The 17,153-nt window shown below is 43.2% G+C and overlaps 1 protein-coding gene across 6 annotated transcripts in view; it reads left to right on the top strand.

Annotated features, from left to right (window-relative positions):
- The first annotated feature begins 2,505 nt into the window (after positions 1 to 2,505).
- The window catches only part of ep300b (E1A binding protein p300 b), a 34,584-nt gene continuing 19,936 nt past the window's right edge, over positions 2,506 to 17,153 (top strand). For 2 of the 6 annotated variants that reach the window (XM_071474289.1, XM_071474288.1), the window contains exons 1-14: positions 2,507 to 4,735; positions 6,946 to 7,556; positions 9,023 to 9,202; positions 11,520 to 11,817; positions 12,259 to 12,372; positions 12,609 to 12,851; positions 12,992 to 13,097; positions 13,245 to 13,373; positions 13,564 to 13,681; positions 13,814 to 13,997; positions 14,368 to 14,445; positions 15,055 to 15,140; positions 15,433 to 15,585; positions 16,150 to 16,686. In XM_071474289.1, coding sequence (XP_071330390.1) covers positions 4,642 to 4,735; positions 6,946 to 7,556; positions 9,023 to 9,202; positions 11,520 to 11,817; positions 12,259 to 12,372; positions 12,609 to 12,851; positions 12,992 to 13,097; positions 13,245 to 13,373; positions 13,564 to 13,681; positions 13,814 to 13,997; positions 14,368 to 14,445; positions 15,055 to 15,140; positions 15,433 to 15,585; positions 16,150 to 16,686 — 2,931 coding nt within the window. In that variant the 5' untranslated portion in view covers positions 2,507 to 4,641. Of the gene's footprint in view, positions 4,736 to 6,945; positions 7,557 to 9,022; positions 9,203 to 11,519; positions 11,818 to 12,258; positions 12,373 to 12,608; positions 12,852 to 12,991; positions 13,098 to 13,244; positions 13,374 to 13,563; positions 13,682 to 13,813; positions 13,998 to 14,367; positions 14,446 to 15,054; positions 15,141 to 15,432; positions 15,586 to 16,149; positions 16,687 to 17,153 lie in introns of all 6 variants that reach the window. The other 4 variants (XM_071474287.1, XM_071474286.1, XM_071474291.1 and 1 more) reach the window with 4 other exon arrangements.

Here is a 17,153-nt window from a genome sequence, read left to right as displayed (position 1 = left end):
AGAGGCACAGAGAAGCAATATGTTACTGAATTTCATTGTCTTACAGCTCTCTTTGCTTCCGCTCTCCAACCTGTGTGATTTTAATGCAAACACATGGCTTTATTTCAGTTTTGCTGACGAAACGATAAAATTCAATAACATTAAAGAATGTAGGCTAGAAGTCAGAGTCCGGTTTAATTTCACCTACAGTACTGTATATGTCTACCCAAAGAAATAATGAGTCGTTATAATGAGTGGGTGGGCTACAGTGGCTTTGGATTAACTCTGTAATTTACCCCAATACAGTGATGCTCATAAGCATTTGGTTTTTGGTGATCAAAATTCAACAGTAATTCACAGACACTCATCACAGTCTTTATTGAGAATTTAGTGTGGGTCTTCTTCACACAGATGGAAGAAACACAATTTCACAATGAGGTGTGTGGATTATTGTCAATGCACAAACTACAGGTAACTATTCATTTGATAGGTTTTGCAGTATTTCAGATCTTAAAACAACACTCAGGTGTGACTAATTCCCCTGTTCATACTGGCCAAGTGACGGAGGAATGTGTCTTTTTTGTAAGGATTTAGAAAGGATTCCCTCTTTGTGTTTCTGTGGGCAGTACTGACTTGCTCAGCTGTAGTTGTAGGATAGTCACACAAAGAGGTTAGAAGAGGGAATTTCGTGATTAAAAGGTTGTTACTTTGTGAGAAACCCACTTAATCCATCTTTTTTAGACTGTGAAGCCTCATTTTGGCTTCAGATAAGATTTTGTCCCCTGACACTTACATTGGAAGTGCTTTAGGAAGGGGTGTTTTGATTGGCGCTGTGAGAGAGGAATGATTACAGCAGGAAAAACCAGTTCCACTGTACATACTGAAAGGGCGTGACTGTTGATTTAACAGTGTGAAATGTGAAATCTATCCTTTAAGATATACCTTTTAATATTAATATTGAATCAAATTGTATTATATACACATTAGTTGTGTTTTGCCCAGAGTCTGGCCAGTACTCTTTTGTTTTGAAGGTTTGCTGTGTGACGATTTTGTAGTGATATAATGAAACTGCAATTTATTCAGGAATATGCAGAAGTTGACATTGTGTTTTAGTGGTAAATATCACCCATCACATTTCCAGTTCCAATTATCACAGATCAATAGAGTCTCAGTAAACACAGGGCTTTTGCAGCCCTTTGGGGGTCTGGAGCCTTGGAGCAGTTTTCTGCCTGGGCTTGATGGTAATCCAGTCTTGGCTCTAACAAAGCCCAGCAAACAGAGGCAGCAACTGGACTGCAATTAAACCATTCATTCATTAAACTGATATTTACGCCAAAGGTGCATCTCTGCACCAAGTTGGTCTCGGTAAACAAAACAGATGACACTGATGTCCAAATGGTTTGCATCTCTTTAACAAGTGGACACCACGGTGCACATCGGCAGATAGCGTTAGTTGAGTTATTGATGGATACTTCTCGGCTGTCTGTAGAGCAGGGGTCTCCAACCTTTTTTACTCTGACACTCTGACTCTACTTTGACAAAATAAAAGGGGCTGAGGGCTCCTCATGTCTTATATTACTGGTTACAGTTATTCGCATATCAAAACACTGAAGCTCTAGCTATTTTAAGTTCCTCTGTGTTATGTACCATTGGATGTACTGACAACTATCACTGGATTAGTAATAAGGACTGTATATTTTTCTCTGATTTCTAAGCAGATTTATGGGCGTTTATTTGCATTGGTGTTAACATGACTGTGTGTTCAGGTTTGACTGAATCATGACTCAGATTTTTTAAATTATTTAATTCATCTGATATGGTCTGGAGATCAGTTTGAGTGTTACTTATATATGTGAATAAATGTAACCAGTAATATAAGACAAGAGGAGCTCTCAGCAACTTTTATTTTGTAAAAGGGTCTCTCAGAGTAAAAAAGATTGGAGACCCCTCACATAAGTATTATTAGCAAAATATACTTAAAATCTTAAACGTAAAAGTAACTCGTATAGAACTGCTCCTCTCACAGTGTTACATTATTATAGTGTGGGTTATTTATATTGATGCATTGACAGGTAAACAACCAGCTGATTGAGATAAAGCTCATTGAAACTATTTTAGATACTTGTGGGTACTTTTAAGTCGTATTGTAATAACTGATCAGATGTTTGACAGCTAATAAAAGTAGAAAAAGTAGACTATAATATTTCAATCTAAAATGTAGTGGAGTAAATGTATAAAATAAATAAACTGAAATGGCAAATACTCAAGTGCCTAAAAATTTATATATATATGAATAAATATTAATTAAATAATAAATAAAATAAATAAAAAATAATATTAATTTTGTACAGTATCCTGCTTGTCAGTTATCTTCCACCACTGAGTGCAACAGGATAAAAGTGGAGCACCACCGTCCCCTACAGATTGAATTCAGCGACTGCCGAGAGAGTACGGAACCGGTTTCCGGACAATCCCGAACACCTACGAAGACAACCTCCCCTCTTCTTCCCTTCCTCCCTCCCTCCTCCCCTTCACGCCTAATGTTGCTGTACCTCCAACCCTCCCCCCGTATCAGAGGAGTAGAAACAACAAGCCGCCATTTTGTTTGTGCGGACAGACCGTCAGAAACAGGAGGAGATAACCGAGAGAAGGAGCGACTTCGGCAGCCGACGACCGCCGCTCCGGGAGCCACTGGGGGAAGAAAGAGTGGCGAAATCCTGCCCGTGTTATCAAGAGAGCGAAAGCATCTCCGAAAAGATAAGACGTCAGTGGAGGGAAAACCGAGTCGGTGATATATATATATATATATATATATATATATATATATACATATATATATATGTGTGTATGCATGAGAAGGAAATACTCCGAAAAATCCAAGGAAGGGGGTGTTTTGCGGAGCGGAGACGGAGAGGAGAGGCGGAAGAGAGCTATATATTATCACAACGAGGAAAAACCTGCGAGAAAAGGGGAAAACACCAACATGAAAAATCATTATGTGTCCGTCGCGGAGGAAGGAAAGAGCCCGCATAGACAATTATATAAATAAATTGCTGCCGGGCAGAAGGGAGAGGTGGAAAGAAAGACGGGTTTAAAGAGAAGGGGAAAATTGCCAGGATCAACACGAAGGGGGGCATTCTCCATCACAAAGAGTCAATGAGAGGATTTTGTCACCCCAAAATATTTTAGGGGGGGTGTCAACATTATTGTGCCGATCTGAAGCTTTCCGCTTCCGAAATAGCCATAATTTCTCAGCGATCCGCCGTCAAATTTGATCACATTTTCGCGTCTCGCCGTAGCTCTGCTCCTGTTTTTTTTTTTAATTTTTTTTTTTTTTTTATACTAAGGGCTTTCTGTTTCTCTTAGCTTGCATGGCCAAGACATCCTATAAGCGGTGATTATCGGGTATATCTCCTGGAATATACTCATTGTCTGAGATTTCAAGAGTTGAAACCCAGCGAGAGTCGGAGGAGGAACCTCTTCTGGAGCACAAGATAAGTAACCACACAGCTCGTCCTCTGCAAAATAAAACTAATTGGATCAATCTGACTGCCCGCTGATTGGCAATTAGCGCTGCGATCAGCCCTCAAGAACTGTCCTGTCCGAGAAACAAAGTCTGCATCAGCATCGATCGCACATGAGCAGTGATTTTTGACAAGATTTTCAGTCCTCAGCCTTTAGCCAACCCTGCTGACTGCAAGGGGCATAATCGCGCTAAAGGGTTGCAACAACCAAATGTGCAATAGGAGTCTGTTGTTTCTGACCCAGTGCCTTGCATGGTCAAACACTAAGTGCACAAATTAGTCCGCCTGCACATGCAAGAGGAAGCTCATGCATGGGAATTGGCGTCTGCAATAGATTTTTTTTTTTTTTTTCTCAATCTGAGTAACTGCAAGTGTGGGACTCCGGTGTTGTCATCTCTCTGCAGAACTGATCTATTTGTCCAGTCACTGTTGAGCCAATGCAAGTAGTTTTTTCTCAGTGTCGCGCTTTGACTGTGTTGTAAAGCTGCTGTGGCGGTGGTCTCCACGCCGGCTGACTGCCTTCTCGGTTGGGAGAGGAGTCGCTGCCATTGGGAGCAGTGAGATGTGTGGCCAGGCGAGAGAAATGGTGAACGCCACCGAGGATCTCATAACTGTTGCATGAGATATCGGCCTCCAGAAGTTCACACGGGACTGCCCCTGGCTTGTGTCTTTGGATCACGATTACTTTTCTTCGTGCTCACACCGTGACTCTCCGCTGGAGCGCTTCAGACCTGAAATACAGGATTTCTCCGCCGACTATGGCGGGCAGGACCGAGTGCGCCACGGAGGACGGATCCTGGGACAGTTTTTGTGTCGCAGAAGAGGCTACATGAGGTTGACAGAGGGCCGCACGCTTGCCTTTTTTGCCGACTCCACCTTCCCACCTCCTCCTCTTCAAATCTGTGAAGAAACAAAATCTCCGACAGGGGAGGGGGACTGATATCTGCAGGGAGGAACAGACCGAGAGGGAGAACTGCGAGGGACGGAGTCCAGCATTGCTGCCTTCTCCCCTACCGTCCCCCAAGCGGTGGGGGACCGATCAGAAGTGTTTCTTAAAGGGATAAGGAGACGCAAATAAGGGGAATACGTTTGCCCTCCGTGGATCTACTGCATCTTTTTTTTTTAATTCGTCAAAAATATGGCCGATAATGTCCTGGAGTCCGGCCCGCCTTCAGCCAAGAGGCCCAAGCTGTCCTCTCCAGCTCTCTCGGTGTCTGCCAGCGATGGAAACGGTAAATATATCGCATGCGTTACTTAGCTGGAGAGAAAACATAAACTAACTCCGGCTGTTTGTGTGTTAATTGCTGGTGAGTCTTTGAAGTCTCTGCAGAGTTGCACAGCAACTTAGTTGGTCTGAATCAGAGCTGCCTCCTAATTAATGCATTTAGACATGAATATAATTGCAGTTTGGTTAAACAGTGTCTAGTCTGAGAATCTGGATTGCAGAAGGTGAAACACGATGTAGTGCTGGCGGCAGGAGCAACTTTCTAGCGCTGATGTTTTGATGTGTTAGCCTCAACAGGCTAACTAGCTACCAACTACAACATCCACCTCCAAACAATGGAAGAGTCGAGTCACCCCAGTTTGCTTCAAGTTGTCTACCTACTCTAAAAGTTAATTAATTGGGAGCGTGAGAGCGCTTGCACACGAAACAACACGCTTCGTAAATACTCCTTAAATCAAGAGACAAAATACTGTTTCCAAAACAGCAGCTTTAGGAGAAAGTAACGGTAACGGCGAGCTAGCTAACAGGCTAGGCAGACAGCCCTACCGGACCGGCTCAGCTGAGCTTGGTAGCTGGCTAGCAAAGGAAATAAGTGGTGATTAGCTAAACCGTTTTGGTCACCATAAATACTTCTTTCTAGTTAGTTGGTACTAACTCTTTCTGCAGTCGTAGAAAGGGTCGTTTTGGGTTAGCTAGAATACTTAATGTGTTGTTAGCGGTGAATATGTTCTGTTTTAGTGAACTGTTGTCGTGTAGACCAGCTAGCTATTGTTCGATACTTCATCAAAGTTGCGCTAAGCGTTGTTGTCCGGCAGAAAATGTAACTGTGTGTAAATTTTAACTGCATTTCTGCGTTTAAACGAAAGGGCAAAATCAGCCATTGTCTCCAAAATCTCTACTTTCACGTCTTTTGTTGAAAAGCTTTTAGTATCTCAATTGGTCCTCCGACGGAGCCCATTCTGGTTCACCCCCCATTGTCTGACTGCACGTCGACACTGCGCTGCACTTTTTGCAGTTTACTTTTCAAAACACTTAACCCGAGCAGAACACTTGGGTGTCTTTCACCTTGCTTGTGAGCTAAACTGTTATTGCAAACCAATTCATTTGCACATGTTGAGCTAGAAGCTGTAACCTCCTGGTATCATCCCATCTGGTTGCATCCTGTTGTAAGTAGACACACTTATAACACTGATCGAGGTGTTTAGTTTGGTGCTGTTTTCCACTCTAAATTATACAGTCAATATATATAGAATAACAATTATGTCTGATAACACAAAAAGTTTATAGGATTGTGCACTCTGCTTGTAATGTGAATGGGGCAAAGATTGGTGACCATGTCACCAGCTTTCCAACTGTGTAAGAAAATGTGAATTCAAAGCTTGATGCATGTTTCATTTCCAACAAAATTTGGGCTTCTAACGCAGTGAAAATGGGGAGTGAAGAGGGAAGCCGAGGAGGGATACAACAAGTCTCATGCATGCATTTTATCAATCAGTGGCAGAGCATATCTTCTACATGGTAGCATTGATCTTCAGGAGAATTTATTGAGATGTTAACGTATCAGACGCCATCATTTTAAAAAAAAAAAGGAATTAAAAAGTTTCAGGTTATGTTTTCTTCTATCTGAAGAGAACAACTTGGTTTATCACCAATACTGTGGAGAGATCACTGCTCTCTTTTCTGTACAGTGTTTGGAAAAAAGGACTATTGGAGGAAAACCATTTTCATTTTTGATTTAAGTGTATTCTCAAATGATTTTCCATTTTAATTTGCCTCCTGTTACAGTGGATATGACCCCTGATCCTTTCGTGTCTGTCATGCTCTCCAACATAACTGTATATCCAGTCCACACACCCATCTAGGTACAGTAGTGTTTACCCTCTGCGGCTTCTCACGCTGACCCTACTGCATTCACTCTCCATGTTTGGCACCAAATCAAACCACAAACTGATGCTCAGGAGAGAAGTCCAGGCTGTTTGAAGCTGCTGATCCACTGGTTGTCTGCCTCCAGATTACTGGTTGATAGTTTTCAAATTAATGTCAGAGCTGTGTCACACTTAGAAAATTAAAGATATTAAATCAAATTATGTGAAAAAAAAAAAAAGTGTCTGTATGCAGTGAAATGGTAGGTTTTAGTTTTCCCTGAGCTGTAAACTCAAGGAATCAAATCTGGCTGGTAAGATGCTAAGATTTTTGGTTCTTTTCCCTCGTGTTTAGATTTTGGTTCACTCTTTGACCTGGAGCATGACCTCCCAGATGAGCTCATCAGTTCCTCGGACCTGGGGCTGACCAACGGAGGGGATGCTAGTCAACTCCATACCAGTCTTGGAGGGGTCGGAGGAGGGATTGGTGTGGGAGGAGGCCAGGATGCTGCTGCGAAACACAAACAGCTATCTGAACTCTTGCGTGCTGGGGCATCAGCACAGCAGGGTGGCCCTACTTCCAACAGCACAGCACCTGGGGCTTCCATGGGCATGATGGGGAGTGTCAGTGTTTCCCCCGGTGGACCTCAAGGCATGCCACCCCAGGGCCAGCAGCAGCAACCTGGATTGATGCAGCAGGTTGGGATGGTTGGAGGGGTGGCAGCTCTCAATCGGGCAGCTGCCATGATGGGTGCCCAGAAGGGCAACACGGGACAGCAGCAGCAAGGGCTGATGGGGGGGCAGGTGATGAATGGCTCACCAAGAATGGGTTACCCTGGCAGTGCAGGCATGGGTACAAATAGTAACCTGTTGGCGGAAACCCTACAGCAGCAGCAGGGCGGTCAGCCAATGGGACCAGGGGGTCAAGCAGGGATGAGACCACAGCAACCCGGAGCACTGAACAAGGTAAGCACACTCAAAGCAGCAGGGTCAGACAATACATGCATTTCACATTTCACCAGCAGCTATCTTATGGCAAATTATCAGTTGTGGTAAACTGTCATTTCCAAAAGATCCAAAAGATCTTCCAAATGCACAGCCCAAGCAAAGCGTGGTTTTTTGATGCTCTGCTGAATCCCACACCTGCATGCACCCTTCAAATACAACCCCTTAATAATTACCATCTGTCTGTTACAACCCTCTGTCTCATGTTTGCGCAACACACTGCAGTTTGAAATTGCTGCTAAAATCAGTGGAAATGTGTCTAATTTGTCTGGATGGAATTTTATGAATTTGACCTCGCACAGAAAAGAAGACTAATGCTAATTTCACCCTAAAAAGTACTTAGACATGGGTTTGATTCAGTGAAACAGTGTTTTCAGCCTTACAGCACAAAGGGGAGATGCATCTTTTTCGAGCTGAGTGAAGCTGTAGACCGAAGTAGACCTGTAGTATTTGCTCATGTGAGATTGCTGAAGATGAGTTCTCCAGAGCAGGTGCAGCTTTGAGTGTGGTTATGTGTTGGATTTACAGATGCATCACTCTCGCTCTGTGGTATTGATGGTTAACCTCCTTGCTAGTCGATATGCCACACGACAGTTGTGATTTTCCTCTAAAGGTGTGATGGTAGTACTGCAAATGACTGTGTTAAGCGGTTTAATTTAGGTGTATTTCATGAGACCGTTGCTTAATTCTGTGTGGCTGTGCACCGACACACACAGGATTAGCTTTGTGATGTTCTGTAGTTAGAATATCATTAGTAAAGTGTATGTATTATCCATGTTTTTAAGTGCTCATCCTTAGAGTAAATGATGTGGGTTTGGCTCAGTGTTAAACCCAGTAAGCAAAGTTCTTTTCACATAAACCTCATATGCAGAGATGAACTGTTTCACAAGACTCTATTTGTCCCATAACTAGTTAACAAACAGCTCCACATTGTTGCTACTATTGGGGCGTTCTTATTGGATCTTCAGTCATAAGTTGAAGGTTTTTTTTCAGCTTCATATGCATCAGATTAAAACACTGTGGGCTGAGATCATAGCTGGTGGTGAACTTTACTGCAAAGCCTAAAACGTGACATTTAGATCATGTCAGTATTATTAACTTGTTGTTGAGAGCAGATTTAACATTGTGATTGATTTGTCACAATGGACACTAATTATCAAAAAATAGTCACCAGTACTATTTGGAAAGTAATTTCATGATGTCCTTTCCATCAGTTTCTTACTTACTGTTTGAATATCAGTTGACTGGCTGCTTAAATCATGTTTTCATAGATGATGAAATTTAATTGATACGATCTTCTAAGCTTCTTGTCTTCTCTCATACTTTTGTCTCATGTGTCTCCTCTGCTCCTCTCTGTCCCTCATCCTATCTCTTTTCCTTCCCATCTCTCTCATTTTCTCATTGCTTCCCATCATCCTGCTTTGCAGATGAATATGATGGCCAATGCGGGCCCCTATGGCGGTCCGTACGGCCAGACTGCTGGCCAGGGGCTGCCTGGAGCAGGGCTGGGCCCACAGCTTCAGAATAAGGCAGGCCTGCCCAACAATATGGCTGCTCAGTTCAACATGGACAAGAAGGTGCCACCGGGTCAAGGCATGCCTGGGATGGTAGGATTATTATTATTTTTTTCTATTTTCTGTTCCGTACAGGTAGAGAAACTCTGTAGCCATCATTGAGGCCTCTTTACATTACTGCAGATTAAGCTTGCAGTTTAACTGAAGTCTCTTGAATGCTTCAAAGTAGAATTAAATATACATATTTTAGCATCACATACTTCCTCATATTGCACCTTTGGACAAACCATTAATTTTACATCCAAAGGTAACAAAGTGATTCACACACATGCGCACACATGGTTCACAGACAAATAAAGGGCAAGACCTATTGGCAGACCTGGATCAGTCTTTAGCAGATAGCTTGTTGCAATTGTGTGTGTGTGTGTGTGTGTGTGTGTGTGTGTGTGTGTGTGTGAGAGAGAGAGAGAGAGAGAATGTGAACTGAAGAGGCAGATGAACCAGTTTCTCTACTAACAAAAGCTTGACAAGATGTAAACACTGAGCAGAAAAACAATAATATACTATCATCTCCATGACAGTCAGGCACCGTTTACTGGCTCCCATCTAAGTCATGGACAACTTTGCTCTGGCAAGATGTTTTTCAGCATTTAACTTCCTGTCAGATCATTCCCTCTTTATGTCCGTCATAGTACAGCTCTGTGATAAGTGTTGACACTGTAGGAATTTTATCAGGTCTCCACTACTGACACTGATAAATTTGTTATGTTTTCATCAGCTAAATCTGGACAGCAGGACTTCAGTTTTTACAGTGTGAAATTCTTTGGTCACATTTTTGTGACTCAAACTTGTCCACAAACAGAACAGAACAGTTAGCCTTGTGTAGTAACATGGAAGCATCGTCAGTGCAAGTAATGAAATCTCAGGAGAGTGCACCTACTCATGAAGAGGTGGCATTTATCAAGTTGAAACAACATTTAAGTTTGCGCAGTTAAGAAGTGAATGTGACTTGAAAGAGAGAAGTATGAGAGTGAATGTTTTGCATGAGATCTGTTGTATAATTCCTGCCCGAGCAGTTGTGTGAGGCTAAATGTTGGGGTCATCAGTTTGTTTCAATATAAGAAGAAAGTCTTATTTATTTCTTTTCAGATTAGACTATTCCTTTGTATTTTCCTGTCTCCACTAAGGAGTGCATGGGCGGTGCAGATGTTTGTTGTAGCATGCCAGCTTGTTTTGTAAAAGGCTCACTTTTAGAGACTAATCTGAAATTGACAGTAGCCAAAATATCTGCAGATATTTTAGATGAAGTCATACTGGTCTCAAAGGGGAAGCAGTCTGAGTGTGACTCCCCGGGTGGCTTTGAGGAATATCATTGACATGGTTGCCTTGTGTGGCATTTTAGTGAAGAAGTAGCTCAAATCTTAACTACAATTACCTCGCCTACCTCACAGAAATTAATCCTTTTGAAATGAGGCTTAGGAGCAACTAAACGCAGCAGAGTCTGTAAACTATATGATTGTATGGAGAAAGATCAATGACCTTGATCCAAAAAAATGCTCCTGGGTTTTTAAAAAAATAATTTTTGCCTCAACTTTTAATTGAATCAGTGGGTGGATGCTCTCCATCACCTTTTGTTTCCCTTGTGTGTCCCTCATTCTGTCACATGCAATATCTCAAAAGGCAACGATTCTTATGAAAGGTGGACTTTATGGAAGCGTCGGTCAGTCAGTCAGTCACCAATCACTGTCAACTTAAAGAAGCAGTCAGTAGTCAACAGAGTATGGTTTCATTGCAGGGCTGTGTTATTTATTGTGCTTATTGCTATTTGGGTTTAATTAAATACAGGCTTTATCTATTTTTTTTCAACAGAGAAGGGGCTCGTTCGTTCTTTAGATGATTTTCCTGTTTTTAATTACAGAATAGCTGGAAGCCCAGATCTAAAATAGACTTTTTGCTCCTTTCTTCACCGAGCATTTTGTGTTGTGTGAAGTATTCCTTATTCAAATTTTAGACAAAATTAAAAATGGACTGCACTTATATAGCACTTTTCTCTTGTTTTGAACCACCGACCATCTGATTAGTGGATGACCCGCTCCACCTCCTGAGCCACAGCTGTCCCAAAAGACATCATTAGAGCCTTTTACATTTGCTTTCGATAGTGAACACCTCTTCTATGTCTAATACATATTTGGACAAACATTGTATTTTTATTTTTTACATAATTATGGTCAGATTAGTAATTTTGCAGTAAGAAAATTTACCTATACATGTATCTGTGTTGAAAGTCTTGATTGTTGATTTGATTTGTTAGCTGCCAATCTGTTCCTAAATTAGTCATTGGAAGTGGTCCCATCATACCTGACTGTTTTCTAATGCTCGTCTATCCCTCCTCGCTCTTCTCTGTCACAAGGCCTCTCAGCAGCAGCAACCTGGAGCGGTTGGCGGTGTATCTGTCGGTGCAGCAGTGGGAGCAGCCCAGGTGGGGCTCAGTGCCGTAGGGGCAGGTCCCGGCACAGCGCCCCCTACTGCGGACCCTGAGAAGCGGAAGCTGATTCAACAGCAGCTGGTCCTCTTGCTCCATGCGCACAAATGCCAACGGAGGGAGCAGGCCAACGGAGAGGTGCGGCAGTGCAACCTGCCGCACTGCCGCACCATGAAGAATGTGCTCAACCACATGACTCATTGCCAGGCTGGCAAGTCCTGCCAGGGTGAGTCTGCTGAATTATGCTGATTGCTGGTTTTATGGTGTTTGTGTGAGGTTTATATCGTGAACACTAGGCGGTGTTTAACGTTGTAATGTATCTGCAGCAATTCCTTTTTTTGGCTGGTTCTTGTATATTGTTTTTATCCGCCTTTGTTTCCCTCCCAGCTTTTCGTTGTACTAGAATGAGTTATTCTCTCTATAGGTGGCTGTTCTACTATAATTTTTTTCTTGCTCCTACTCTCATTGAGTCACCATCTGGACATAGTGTTATTGTACTGAAGGACTCGTACAATAACATTCTCTCTTCCTTTGGACTCTTTTCTTGTTTCACTGTTCTTCTCCCTCCTTCACTCTGTCACACTTTTACTTGTTCTCCCTTGTCTCTCTTTTTCACTTCTCTTCCCCTTTCTCAAACTTCTCTCCATTTCTGTCTCTTCTCCTCCAGTGGCACACTGTGCCTCATCCAGACAGATCATCTCTCATTGGAAGAACTGCACACGACACGACTGTCCTGTATGCCTGCCACTGAAAAACGCTGGAGACAAGAGGAACCAGCAGTGTGAGTGTTTCTGACTATGATTGTGTGTGTGTGTGTGTGTGTGTGTGTGTGTGTCTATTTTTGAGTAGTATATCTACTCATGGTTATCCCGGAGTTATTAAACATGATCTGTCATGAAATGATAGCTATTAAAGTGCACGACAGTGAGCGTGAATCAACACATGCTCATCCTTTATTACTAACTTCCTTCTCTTTCTACCGCCTATCTACTCTTTCCTCTCTCCTCCTCCTGACAGCTCTTGTCAACAGTGCAGGGGTGGGTTTGGTGAACTCTTTAGGTTCAGGGGTGCCAGGTGGACAGTCCAACACTCCAAATCTAAACCCTCCCAACCAGATTGACCCCAGCTCCATAGAGAGGGCCTATGCTGCGCTGGGCCTCACTTACCAGGGCAACCAGATCCCCCAGCAGCAACCGCAGGCCAACATGCCAAACCAGGGGCTGCAGGGGCAGCCTGGGATAAGGACTCTAAACACCATGGGTTAGTTTGTAATGCCACTGTGCATGTCACAAATTATATGGTGACCTCTTTGGATCATCACTGAGCATTGGTGTTCATTCTTGACCTCACTCCGATACAGCAGTTTTATTCCACAATAATTTATTCCTGTTTGTTTGCAGGAGGAAACTCTATGGGAGTGAATGGTGGGGTGGGAGTCCAGCCCCCCAACCAGCAGTCCACCCTACTGCCAGACGCCATGTTGCACAACAACATGAATGCACAGAGGTATGACTGCTTTTCACTGGTCACAGCTGTTTGCTTTTTCTTTAGTCAGGCTGCTGTCATATAACAGACTTTCACAAAGGCAAACGTAGCTCTGTATTGGCTGAATTGTTACTCCTCGTTACCCTTCTTGCCCTTTGTTTCCCTCAGTTTGATGAATGATGGTGTGGGGAACCTGGGCTCCATGCCCACAGCAACTCCTCCTTCTGCTGCAGGCATGAGGAAGTCTTGGCATGAAGACATCACGCAGGACCTCCGCAACCACCTTGTCCACAAACTGTGAGTGAACCCCTAAAATAATCAGTCTATGGGCGGCAGCCAGTGAAATGAAGTAATTTGAATGTTAGATAAACGTGCTGGGTGTCACTTGGTCTGTCCTCAAGTTAAATGGAGGTGTGTGTGTGTGTGTGTGTGTGTGTGTGTGTGTGTGTGTGTGTGTGTGTGTGTGTGTGTGTGTGTGTGAGAGCAGTGTGCAGGCCATCTTCCCCACTCCTGACCCAGCTGCACTGAAAGACCGGCGGATGGAGAATCTGGTGGCTTACGCTCGGAAAGTTGAGGGGGACATGTACGAGTCAGCCAACAGCAGGGTAAGAAACCAGTTAAGGAGGAGGAAATAAAACATATGTTTTTTTATATATTATATGCATACTTATATTATATACATTTTACGCAGTGTTGAGATCTATCCTGTAACATTGTCCCTCCCTCCTGCCTTCTAGGCGGAGTACTACCACCTGCTGGCAGAGAAGATCTACAAGATCCAAAAAGAGCTGGAGGAAAAGAGGAGGACACGGCTCCAGAAGCAGGGCATGATGCCTGGCCAACCTGGAATACCCTCCTCTGGGCTCCCACAGGGGCCTCCAAACATAGGACAACCGCCCATGCCCCCGGGGCAACCTCCAAGTAAGTAAAGAAACTGTTTATACCTCCCTCACACACTCCAATGTGTACATAGACAAACATGAATGCATACACATACTGCTGTCATGCAAATAATAAAAAGGAGTTTGACTGCTCAACGTTTAAGTCAGTAAGAGCTGATAAGAATTTTCAAATCTTCAGATGAAATATAGGTCATGGAAAAATGTAGTTTGACGTGGAAAAGAGAGAAAACACTTGCCCACCTCTGGTCTCATACACTTAAGTATGATAAAGTTTGTTTGTCTCACTTTTTTCATCCTTTAAACATCTTTTAGTCGTCTGTGGTTTTGTTGAGAATCTGTGATCCTGAAGACGAGACCTGTGATTTCTGTAACTCTTATCAACCTGTCAGATGGTCCTCATGCTGATCCGTCCATGACCCGACCCGCTGGACCCAATCAGATGGTCAACAGGATGCAGAACCCAGCAGGTACGTGTAAATGGCACTATTTCAAAGGCATGTTTAGTGAAGAGACTTGAACAATGTATTTAAAATAGCATGTCAATACAAATATTAATTGAGTGTATTGGACATCCTGTGAATCGCAGAGGAGGAAGCTCAAAGGTGATCCAAACTGCTAGAGATATTTGAAGGGGTGTACATTAAAGGGTGGGTTCCCCTGTGATCATCTGTGTACAGAGCATAAACCAGGAAACTGCATTAAAACTCAGCATTCAAAGTTCTCACAATGTGTGTGATGCTGAAGCTACGAGCATGAATTTTGACCCTATTTTTACTCCTGACTCTGATTGGACAGTAACAGTCCAATCACAATGTGGAGTCCAATCAGAGGGAAGGTGGTTTGTTTGTCCTCATCTCTGCTGCATGTCCGGAAAGGTGTAGTACAGCTGTTTTCAAAATGTGAGGCCAGAGAATTTCAGGAGAGGCGCACTGTTAGAAAAAATAGACAAAAAAAACCTGTAAACATCTGGTTTTTTAATTAAAAGTGCAAGTCCCAGAGTGAACACACCAGGGGTGTTTTGGCTCTAATTACCTCTCAATCTGACATCTCTCGTTCCTGTTGTCCTTTTCTTTTAGGAATGAACCAGTTTGGTCAGATGGGGATGCAGTCAATGGGTCAGAGGTCGACACCCCCTCTTCCTCTTAATGCTCCAATGAACCAGGTTGGTATAACTGTCACTACTGTCAAGTCATTTTCAAAACTGATACTATGACGTCCAAAAGAAGCTGTTATTTCCTGAACTTAAGTGCTGTGAGAAATCAAAGTTATGAAGGAGGAGGGTATGCAAATGACAAAGAAACATAAAAACCCAGAAGAACCACGTTCAGTGAATTTAAGTTCTCATTTGCATAAACAATTCATAGCATTGCCTGTAACAGTACATATTTATATGATTGTTGGCTGTAATGATGTCTTATAAAGACTTCACATGTCCTTTAATGTCTCATTTGCAGATGGGTATGGGAGCAACAAGAATGGGCCAGCCCAATGCCACACAATTACAGAACCAGTACCTCCCCCCGGGCCAGTTTCCCGGGTCTAGTCCTGGACTTGGTTCTGGTCCTGTCGGCATGAACCAGCCAGGGCCACAGACTACAGTGCCACCGGTGAGGATTGAGTGACAGTTGACACGTATAGATGAATTTGATTGTCATGGGGAACTTGTGTGTGATATAATGAAATTCAAACATATTTTCAGTTGGATGTGGGAAATTAATGCAAATGAGGACGAACATAGACACCAACTCTCAGGACAGCTCTGCAGGAATTGATGGGTAGTGATGAATGACTGTATAATTAACTGAACTGTCATCAGGATTTTGGCATATTATTCATAACTGCTGTGAGAGATGGATCACAGGTTTTCATAGGCTCTATCCAGAAGTTTTAAGACTGATTATTTGTGCTTTTTGGCAGGCTTCCATACTTAATGAATTCATTTTGTAGGTTTCTAAGGGACTGATTGGAAATAAAGTGTTGTGAGTTCCACAGTTGTAAACCTAGTAAAACCTTTCACTGTAATTAGTCAGACCCATGTTGTTCTGTATTGCTTCTCTCATACTCTGTTGATTGATCTTCTGCAAAATGAAAAAATGATTTTTGTTATATAAAAAGAGCATGGACTCTTTGCTTTTCTTCTTTCTCTAACCTCTGTGTCCTGTCCTCTGTAGCAGAACCAGATGTCTACACCGCCTTCCCTCCCAGCCAGCAGCCCTGCAGCACAGTCCAACTCTTCAGCTCCAGGCTCAGGAGCCCCTGGGGGCTCCATGGGGTCTGGTAGTGCCAGTGGTGCTGGGCCTCTACCCAGCCTGCCTCCAACCTCCACCTCCAACCAGCCCAACTCCTACCCTCACTGTCCATCTATCCGAACAAACTCCCCATCACCAGCACGCAGCCTAACTCCTCAACCCCATCAAACGCCCCCCACGTTACCTCGTTCACAGACCCCACAGCCACAGACCCCCACCACACCCCAGTTGCCCCCTCCACAGCACCCCCAGCAGCAGCAGCAGCAGCAGCCGCCACAACAACAGCAGCAACAAGCTTCACAGCAACAATCATCCGGGCAGACGGTAAACTCTGAGAAGGCCAATCAGCTTCCACAGCAAACGCTTGGGGGTGTAGCTTCCTCAGGCCCCCAGGCAAGTCAGGCTTCTTCAGTGCCTACCCAAAATGCTCATGTGCCACTGCAGCTGCCCCAGACCCCAGTGAGTAGATCATCCTGCTTTCATTACTTAGACCACTTTTCACAACACAGACTTATTTTTCTTAAACCACATGTTTATTGTAGCAAGCATTCAGCCTTATGCAGGGATGCTTGTGGCTTCCCAGTAGCTCTGGTTCAACGAGCCTTCAGTTCAGAAGGTGCTTGATCCCTGTTATACTTAAATGCAAGTCTAGCGCTTTTTGTTTCTTACTCACAAGGAATAAGCAAAGTGCATAAAAAGGAAATTTTTCCATGAAAAAAATCTGAAGTTTGTTGAATTTTTTTTTTTTTTTTTTTTTTTTTTTTAAGTCCAGGAAAATTAGAAATGATAGATGATTTTCAAACTATTTGAAGGACAAATTAATTTGTGGAAGGATAAAATGATAAAAAAAAAGTCAGATTACAAAACAGATTGGATTACAAAACAGTGGTGAGTGTGGGAACTCAGCAAAAAGCAAATGTGTCCTG

Source organism: Trachinotus anak, unplaced genomic scaffold (genome assembly GCF_046630095.1).
Source record: "Trachinotus anak isolate AG129_WGS33_773 ecotype Australia unplaced genomic scaffold, CSIRO_AGI_Tana_v1 ptg000003l, whole genome shotgun sequence".
In the NCBI taxonomy this organism is placed as follows: domain Eukaryota; kingdom Metazoa; phylum Chordata; class Actinopteri; order Carangiformes; family Carangidae; genus Trachinotus; species Trachinotus anak.
The sequence above is the reverse complement of the archived record's forward strand: the minus strand, read 5'-3'. Positions and strand labels throughout refer to the sequence as shown.